The sequence below is a fragment of the Microtus ochrogaster genome, linkage group LG2 (genome assembly GCF_000317375.1).
Source record: "Microtus ochrogaster isolate Prairie Vole_2 linkage group LG2, MicOch1.0, whole genome shotgun sequence".
NCBI classification, from domain to species: Eukaryota; Metazoa; Chordata; class Mammalia; order Rodentia; family Cricetidae; genus Microtus; species Microtus ochrogaster.
In genome coordinates this window covers 47,528,115-47,537,681 of record NC_022028.1, presented here as the reverse complement: position 1 = coordinate 47,537,681, position 9,567 = coordinate 47,528,115, and the positions used below count along the sequence as shown (strand labels likewise).

The 9,567-nt window shown below is 52.5% G+C and overlaps 1 protein-coding gene across 1 annotated transcript in view; it reads right to left on the bottom strand.

Annotated features, from left to right (window-relative positions):
• The window catches only part of Itgb2 (integrin subunit beta 2), a 30,294-nt gene that overhangs the window by 8,676 nt on the left and 12,051 nt on the right, over positions 1-9,567 (bottom strand). The window contains exons 4-8 of the mRNA XM_005360246.3: positions 7,654-7,834; positions 5,626-5,796; positions 4,451-4,692; positions 3,356-3,511; positions 2,389-2,484 (exon numbers count right to left, since the gene is read on the bottom strand). Coding sequence (XP_005360303.1) covers positions 2,389-2,484; positions 3,356-3,511; positions 4,451-4,692; positions 5,626-5,796; positions 7,654-7,834 — 846 coding nt within the window. The remainder of the gene's footprint in view (positions 1-2,388; positions 2,485-3,355; positions 3,512-4,450; positions 4,693-5,625; positions 5,797-7,653; positions 7,835-9,567) is intronic.

Sequence of the window (9,567 nt, the reverse complement as noted above, 5' to 3'; positions counted from 1 at the left end):
TGAGTGGAGGTTACGCTCCTTGGTGCGAATGTCCCCAGTGGACACTTCAATCTGATAACATCTCTGAGCTGGGAGCACATGCCTGCCTCACCACGGGACATCAGCACGCTACACAGTACAATGTGGTGAGATCACAGAAAGCGGTAAGCCCTAACTAGTTCAATGGGTTTCAGAGTTCTCATTTAATAGTGACTGTCACCTAAGCCGGTGACAAGCAGCTGCAGCGGCACAGGCCTGCTGCCCAGAGGAGCCTTCGAATGACAGACATCCTGCATTTCCTCACATCTTCCCTAGTGTTCATGGCCATGCTATATTTCATGAGCAGCAACTGGTCATTTGCCTCCTACACACCTCCACGGAGCTGAGGACCAAGCCACCCAGGCTCAGCACCCTTCCTGGAGTCTCTGGAATGAAGTCTGTCCCTTCCAAGAGTCCATCATAGCCTAGTCATCAACCGCCTCTGGGCTCTGCAACCCACTTCATTTGCGCAGGCACAGGGACCAGGCTTGGACAGGAGGAGGGTCCAGTGTGGACTATCCTCACATATCCCTACATTCTTGACCATCACCTAAGGGACAGAGGGTTGGGAGGGCCCGTGACCCCTGGGTTGGGAAGGCCCGTGACCCCTGCTGTGCCTATTCTTGATTGTCAACTGGCTTGAACCTGGAGCCAGCTAAGATATTCCTCTGGATAAGCCTGTGAGAATGCTTCCGGGAAGGGCTAACTGAAGAAGGAAGACCCTCTTGCAGAATGGGCAGCACCCTCTGCCAGCTCTGTGTCACTGTCTGCCTTTGCTTCTTGCTAGTGAGCGCATCTGCCTTGTTATACTGCTGCTGTCCTTCACCAACATCACAACAAGGCATCTTCCATCGTGGACCAAAGAGCAGCAACTTTCCAGGAACCCTTCAGTCCTTCCGTACCAGGCTGGGCATCCAATTTCATTAACTGGGCAACTACCAATCTCTCAGCCTTTTGAGAGGGCAGTCAACTACGGTGGCACAATTCAGCTCTTATGGGTTGCAAGACATTCTAATGGATCGCCTTGTACAATATTCTGTCCGTTCAGTTCCTCCAGAGAGCCCTGTCTCATTCAACCATCAAAGCCTAACTGGTGGTGGGCTTGGGACTCAAGTTCCCTGTCTGCGGATTTCTCCCCCATCACCACGGTGTCTTCTGCAACGCGACCCACGCCACTCATCGTAAGAGTGGGGACCTGCTACAGCTCAGTGAGGAGAGGACAACCCCCAAAGGATCCCGTCATTCTCAGGAGGGGCTGGGGGTCCTGGTCAACTGAGAGATTAACCCTGAAAGGGGAGGGGCCATGGAAGCTTGAGCCCCATCTTGTTCCTAGATTTGCCTTTTCTGTTTCTTATCTCTATTGACTTTACCCCGACACGGTGGCAAATCGACTGGGAGCCTAATGGCTTTGTTTAATTCTGCTGGCCTGTCCAGCAAATCGTAAGCCAAGGAGAAGGCTCAGGAGCCTGACAACACCTGAGAATCTTGGCTGTGTGAACGCATCCTTGGAGGATTTTACCTCAGCTCCTCAGCTGACTTTCCAAAGTAGGACACACACATGGCGTGACAACCGCAGGAGAAACACAGGATGAGCCTCAAGGAGCATTTTGAGGGGCTAGAGGGAGCCACCCCAACCATCAGAAACACTGTCTAGCTTGGCAGCTGCTTCTTGCTCTGACACCTTTGGCTCCAACTACTACTGTCTTAAGAGATGAACGTATGGAAGTGACATTCCTGCTGTATGAACTGAAGGGTCTCCTAACAACAAGAGTGGGACTTTGCCTTCCTCTGGAGGCCGCCAGAGAGAGTTCTCTGGATGCAAAGCCTTGGCGTCCTCAGGCCTGCCTCTACAAGGAGCAAGGGTGGCTGCGTCCTCCCCAGGAGGATGGAGCAACTGTTTCAAAGCCAATGGCCAAACCCAAGATCCTGTTTGCTTTGGTTTTGGCTTCTGTTTGTTGAGGTGCTTTGGGGAGGCTTCTTGCTAATCAACACATGGAAGAAGAAGGGGTCCCAACTTGTGAGTTTAGCTCCATCTGAATGTTGATTATTCAAAGGGGACTTCTCTTTGGGCTGAGGGAGGAGGGGGAAGGAGAGAGAAGCAGTTCCAGGCTAATTTGTTTCAGAAGAGACAAAAAGAGTGAGTAGCGCTGCGGAATTTCAAGACGTGGACACTGTGTAGCCCAGTGGCGGCCTCAGCTTCCTCCACCAGGATGCTCACACCCAGAAAACTGCGGCCAGTGGCCAGACTGACCACCCACAGCCCAACACGGAAAGCAGAACTGGCAGAACTGAGGCAATATTGGGCAGGGCCTGGCTTGTCACTCACAGCTGAGGGGGCCTGTTGCCCACATTGCACAAGGCTCTGCTTACCTCATAGGTTTTCACCATCTTCTTGGTTACCGCGAAGATAGGCTGGATGTTGCTCTCGGAAAGCTTGTGCGCCAGCTGGCCCACCGATGGGTAGTCCTGGAGAAAGGGGACATCTTGTCAGACAAGTCTTCTGGAACACCTTGGGAGAGCAAGAGTCCATGCTGACAGGGCAATGCCACTTGCTCAGGGCAGGCCTTACTTGATGTGACAGGATTGACAAGAAACCAACTCTTTTGAAATACAAAAAGAGAACCCTGACTATTGTGATAATTCTCTTGGTCAATGTCAGGTAAGCAACACTCCTGAGAGTTAACACTCTGGGTGCTAAGGCAGCCGGAATGCGGGCAGCATCCTGAGGAGCTGCTGTGTAGGCACCAGGAAAGTCCCTGGGTTCCCACTAGGGCTAGATTTTAGACCTCACTCCTTACCACCATGATGTACAGCAAATGGGCATGATATTCAACTTTAGGGGTGTGGCAAATGGACATAAGATACCCCTGCTCCTGCGTGGGGTCAGTACCCCCAGATTCTTTCTGCCAGCAACTCCACATCAGTGTGTTTCAGGTGGTCACTGCAGTACAGGGGTGCAAAAATTCTTCACGGTACTTTAGGAAAGGCAGTGAGTATTCAGAGATGGGACCTGGAGCTCAGACAGGGTCATTACGGGCAGAGCAGGCATGCATAGAGGCGGTGAGATGGATCGGAGTGAGGTGCTGTGTCAGGGTCTCTGCCGTGAGGACCAGGGCCAGGACTGCTTTGCAGGCCGATGTGAGCGCCAGGATTCTCATTAGGTCACCAGGGTCTCTGGGAACTCCTCTGTGATTTGCCATTTGTGTTAGGAAGAGTCTGGGTTCTGCTGGGGTGATCTAGGCATGTGGCCCCGCTTTCATCTTGTCCTCTCCTCATTCCTGAATGGCCTCTAGCCAGTCTTGGCGCTGGGATGGGCCTAGGCAGGCAGAGTACTCACGAACTCATTGCTTCTCTTGTACATGTTCTCTTCCAGGTGGCAGCGGCCGTCATTGGGCGTCAGGATGGCGCCAAGCTTCCCATCACCAGCAAAGTGGAAGCCATCATCTGTGGCAAACACCAGGAGCCTTGTGACATTGCGCCAGCCAATTTCCTCCTGAGGAAGAAGGCAGCCAGAGGTTACCTGCCTTAGTTTCCCTGCTAGGCCTGAGAGAGAGACGGGGTGGGGGAGAGAGAGAAAGAGAGAGACAGAGACACAGAGAGAGACAGACAGAGATAGAGATAGAGATAGAGATAGATAGATAGAGAGAGAGAGAGAGAGAGAGAGAGAGAGATCCCATCTAGTACCCAGGAAGTTCCTAGGCCAACAGTTCCCAGCATGCCCTGCAGGACTGTGAGGTGAGAGCTGAAATACATCTGAATCTAAAGAGATAAACATTCTTCAGACCTGGAACTGGACCCCAGTGAAAATTGTGAAGGAGAAAGATACACAGCAGCGTCCACTAAAAAGGAAACATCTCCCAACCACTAAAGAGGGGACCAAGGGATGTTCATAGGAGAGCTGAGTGTCCGGAAGAAGGGAAGGAGCACACATATGCAGCACCCACCCGGGCTTTGTCCCATGGTCCAACACACATGTAGAATGTGTGTGCCCACAGAGTGAGCCCAACAAGGCTGGAGAACTGAGAGCCAGGCAGGGGCAGGATTGGCTTGCTGCAGATGACATTATAAGCACAGTCTGGAATTGACAGGCCAGGGTATAGGAGAGGAGACATGGAGCTAACTAAGCACAGTCCTCACTCTGAAGACCCGCTGCTGGGCAGCCTGGCTCTCAGGGGAGCTTGAGGGTTATCAGTTAAGGCTGAAATGTGTTTTTCAGGGCTATGTTGCCACTCTGCCTTTGCTCTCTGATCTGGGAGGCTGGGAGGGACCTGGGGCATGGAGGTTGCCCTTCCAAGACCCAGGGTAACAACATGGGGCCAGATGGGGTGAGTCCCTGAAGAGGTCCTTTAACCAGAGCTAGTGGCCCCACAACACTGGTGGAGCTCCTGCATTTGAGGAAATTGGGAGAGCTGACCAGGGACAGTGAACTCACCGGGCATGCAGCGACTTGCATTATGGCATCCAGTCCACCCTCAGGGGCGTCCAGGTTTCCGGAAATCAATTGCTTGCCAACCTCTGTCTGAAACTGGTTGGAGTTGTCGGTTAGCTTGAGCACGTGCCGAAAGGCAAACGGGGGCTGGCAGGCCTTCTCCTTGTTGGGACACGGGTTCTTCAGCTTCTCCGGATGTGTGTTGACAAAGGGCAGCACTGTCTTGTCCACGAAGGACCCAAAGCCTGAGGGGTACATAGCATGAGGCAGGGAGACAGAGACAGAAGACAGACCCTTAGGCAGGACAGGGAGGACCTGAAGCCTGGAGAATATACAGCATGAGGCTGGAGGCATGGGAACGAGGCAGCAGGCAGGGCTCCAGGCAGGTCAGTGAACTTCCCAGTGGGGTAAGGGTCAAGCCTCAGTTTCCCAAACTGAGGAAGAAAGCAAAGTGATGGTTTTGGGAGCATGTGCGGATGAGCCTGTGGTGCAAGCATGTGTGTAGTCATGTGTAGATGAGAACATGTGAAGTCATGTACAAACATGAGTGTGTGTGACAGAGTATGTACAGATATGTGGTCATATACATGTGTGATCACGAGTGTTTGCGTGTGAGTACATGTAGATATATACATGGGTCTTGTGTATGCAGGCCTACAGATACACGTGTGACTAGGCATGGACACAGGCTTGCAAATATGTTTGTGTATGGGATCCTGGACAAGTGTAAGTGTGTGAGCACACAAGACTATAGAAGCTTGCTAGCATCCTCTGTTCAGGTGTGTGTGTGGGCATCCTTATGAGGCCAAAGTGCTGTTCCCTTGTCCCACGTGCTTGGTGAACATGCTGGTGCTAGGCAGTGCTGCAACCTTCACCCTTTGACCCTTGCCCTGAAGTTTGCTTCCACTACTCTATTGATGGTGTGGTCACTGTAAGACAGACACACTTTTCAGAAATCAGCACTGCAGGACCTTTGTCTTTTAAACATCAAAATATAAAGGAGAGAGAGAAAGGTTGGAGGAGTCCACAGGTCTTAGCAGCCTGTGACCAGACGTGGCTGTGGTAGAGATGCAGGGCTGACTCTGGCCCCATGAGTGCTGCATATGCAGCTCCCCAGCTTCTGTGCAGCAGCAGGGGGTTCCCAAGGTTGAGATGCATGTCTGCACCACAGGCCTCACCGATGCGGCCAGACTCAGTGATCTCATTGAGGGCCCGCAGCAGGTCACCGCCCAGCTTCTTGACATTGTTGAGGTCGTCTAACATGGAGTAGGAGAGATCCATGAGGTAGTACAGATCAATGGGGTAGCCCTTGGCCCGCCGGAAAGTCACGTTGAATGCAGCTGCCTGCCCTGTCAGAAGAGAGCAAGGGACACTTTGAGCCTGGCTGCCAGCCCTCACCTAGTCCCTAAATTCCTATTGCCTCCCCTTTATTATGACCTGGCAGGGCCTGGGGCCAGGACACAGGATGGGCAGATTTGGGTTCAGTTAAGTGGGCTCACTCCAAGTACAAGAATGCCTGCGTGCGGAGAGTGTGTGCCGTGCAAATCCATGAGTTGGAAGCCTAAGCATCCAGACTGTGGTGCTAACATTCAGACCAGCAGGGTGAAACCCAACCAACCATTAACATTTTTACAAGGAAGGTCAAGAGAGCCACCCTCTCTTCCCACTAGGAGGGGCTGCACCTGCGCCAGCTAGGACTTCCTGGCTCAGGAAGGTGAGCATGCCAGAACTGCCCTTCAGGGGTCAGAAGGACAGGGGCAGGGGCAGAGGTCCCAGAGCAGAAGGCCTTGTGTCAACTCACAAGAGCTCATGGGACAAGCTCTGTCCTCTGATGTCCCCAGGCTGACCCCCCCAAAGCCACCTCCCTGCCTCCTTTCACGCTCTACTTCCTCGCTACCCCGTCCTGACAATCTGCCCATCAGACACCAATTAGATCCTGGCACCGCTTAGCCTGGGCACAGAGTAAAATCATGTGGGAAGAATCCCACTGAAGGACTGTGGAGATCAGGTTGGCCCGTGGGTGTATCTTGGGCAATTATGGTGGACTGACTTCATTGATGCGAGAAGATCCAGCCTGGGTGGGTGGTAAAATTCCCCGGTTTGGGGCCCTGGTCTCGTTAAAAGCAGAGGAAGTGAGCCTAGCTCTAAGCATGCCGTCATTTTTCTCCCTTCTTGGCTGTGGATGTTACGTGAGCTTCAAGTTCCTGCTGCCTAGTCTTCCCTGAAACAGTAAACCGTGAGCTGAAAACAACCCTCTTTCCCACTAAGTTGCCTTTAGTCAAGGTGTTTTATCACAGCAACAGAAATGAAACCAGGACGAGCCTCTGGGGTTCCCACCCAGCGGCTCTCAGGGCAATCTGCTGGTCGGTCCCCTTGTGACATTGAGTCTGCCCACAGCGTGTCTCTTGTCCCAGCCAGGCTCACTTCACTGAGTCTGATCCAGCCAAGCCTGCCTGGGGCAAGCCTGGTTTAAGCACTTCTGCATCCTGGGCTATCGGACTTAATCAGTGCACTCACTGTGCCAAGAGTGCCTGAGCCTCTGAGAGTGGAAATGCATGCTGATTTCTGAACGGTTTGCTTCCCCTTTTCAACGAGGCACAGAGCACACTGCTAAGAGAGGATCCAGACACCCAAGGCAGACAGCGGGGTTGAGGGAATCCACCCAGGGCAGAGCTCAGACTTTGAAGTAACTTTTTTTTTTTTTTGATTTTCGAGAAAGGGTTTCTTAGTGTAACCTTGGCTGTCCTAGAGCTTGCTCTGTAGATCAGGCTGGTCTCAAACTCACAGAGATCCGCTGCCTCAACCTCCCAAGTGCTGGGATTAAAGGCATGCACCACCACAGTCCAGCTGAAGTAACTTTTTAAAAAGTTACAGTTTTGTTTATTTATGGGAGGGTGGCTTGTACGCACCACGTTCTGCATATGGAGGTCCCATAACTACTTGCGGAGTTGGTTTTCTCTTTTCACCCTTTGGGTCCCGGGGACTTGAACTCAGGTCACCAGGCTTGGTGGCAAGCACTTTCACACGTGGAACCCTTTCACTAGCTCTAGAGTGCAGACATCCGTCATGAGAGGCTCATCAACCAGCCCAGTTCACTGTCCAACCTAGGGACACGTCCCAGCTGTCAGCCCTGACAGGTCGTGCAGGCTGCCCTCCTGAACGCCTTCCTTGTACACCCGGCCCATCCCAGCCGAGTCCAAACCTACCTGGTCGCAAGTAAAGCGTCACTTTCTGTGGAAAGAGCTGCTTCCGTTCCCCTGGTGGGTCGTACTGTGGCTCAGCAAGGCTCCTGGGTTCCATGATGTCATCGGCTGGACAGCCCTTCTGCCGCAGTTGTTCCCGTGTGTCACAGCGCAAGGAGTCAGGCTCCCCTGGCCCAGTGAAGTTCTAGAGGAGGGGTCAGGCAGAAGGCACAGTGCTGGAACAGTGGGGTTTCTCTTAACCTGCCCTTGAGACTTCAGTTAGAGATCCTTGTGGGTTGGGGCAGTCATCTAGGGAAAAGCAGACTCCCAGACAGCCTAGGTCACCCGGACAGCTCCATGTCTTCCAGAGAGTTCCAGAAGCATAGACTATAGACTTTTCTCTGTCTTTCCGACACTGAATCCATCAGCAAAGACTTGGGGTTCTCTACCTCAAGATCAAATGCTGGCCAGAGCTCTCTAGCCCTTCAGCAGGGCCTTTGCCCAGGGAGCTGCTGCCTCCCAACGGAACGCAGGTGATCTCTTTAGCCAATGTGACAGCCCTTGCTGAGACTCATGGTAGAGCTTGGGGAAACGAGTTGGAGAGGGGAGTGGAGAGCCTGGGGCTCCTTCCTCTTGACCACTGTGTCCCTTCAAAAGCCCCCTGGATTTGACAAGGAAGTATCTGGTTGTTCTTGGTCCTCTACTGGAGCCTGTTGTGCCCAAAGTGGGTCTGGCTCAACTGCAAAGCACCATAAAACACTGGGAGTGCCTGTTTGCCCATAGATGGTAAAGCCAGAAGAACAACTCAGAAATGCGGTAGACGCCACCTTCCAAGTGCCTCTGCTCCGTGCTGGCTTTCAGAGCCAGGTCTCAAGGCCTCAAGAAGCACAGATGATCAGCAAGAATAGAGGGAAGAGAAGCAAACGTGTAATCCGCGTAGAAAAAGCGGCCTGACTGTTCATTTCAGACTAATAAAATGGCTCAAGAGAAGGAGAGAAAAGCCAGCCCCTGTGAGAATGGCTTGTCCAGGCTCTCACTGCCTCCCTCAGTCACAGGATAGAGGTTGCAACGCCAGGCTTCTGCTCTGGAGCTGCCTATGGCGGACATGATTGCTGGAGACAGAAGTCAAAAGCCTTCTGGGATGGAGAGGGTGAGGCAAGTCGCAGAGAATGCTGGGAGCCCACTTCTCACTAAGGCCTAGGAGTCTTCTGTAACTCTAACTCTTGGGCCAGGGTAGGGGAGGTCAGAGTAGAGTTGGCAGAGCTCATGAGTCCAGAGTATAAAAGTTCTCCGAACAACACAAAAATGACCAAACAACAACAATCACAAAATAGTCATGTGAATGACACCGAGAGCAGCTTAGAGGGGCCCAGTAGCCTGACATGGACAGCTTGAACATCAAATTGGAAAAATAATAGTCATAATCTATGAACAGAATAAAGAGCTGCAGGTCCATCAATGGGGGCTGGGGAGAGAGAGTGGGGGAGGGGGTGGGAGATGAGAGGAGAGAGAGAGAGAACCATATTACAGTCACAACAGTGGTAATGGAGTTTGCCTGAGTCGCCAGTGGACAGCCTGCAAGGTCACAGACTTAGTTTAGTTGGGACAGAATCCTAGCAACCTGATAGCACCTCACAGATAAGCCTGTCACTCACTGTGAGGGGACACAAGAAGTGAGGAGAAGCCTGGCAGGTGCCACTTTAAGAAACATCACTTGTGCAGGGACGTAGGGCACACTGATGAGAGCACCGCGTGTGCCTCAGGTAGGGCGCAAAGGATGAGCCACTGTCTGGTGTCCCCAGTGTACACCAGAGGACGTGCTGGGCTGGGGGCTCCACTCATTCTAATTTTTTTTTTTTTTTGATTTTTCGAGACAGGGTTTCTCTGTAGCTTTTGGTTCCTGTCCTGGAACTAGCTCTTGTAGACCAGGCTGGCCTC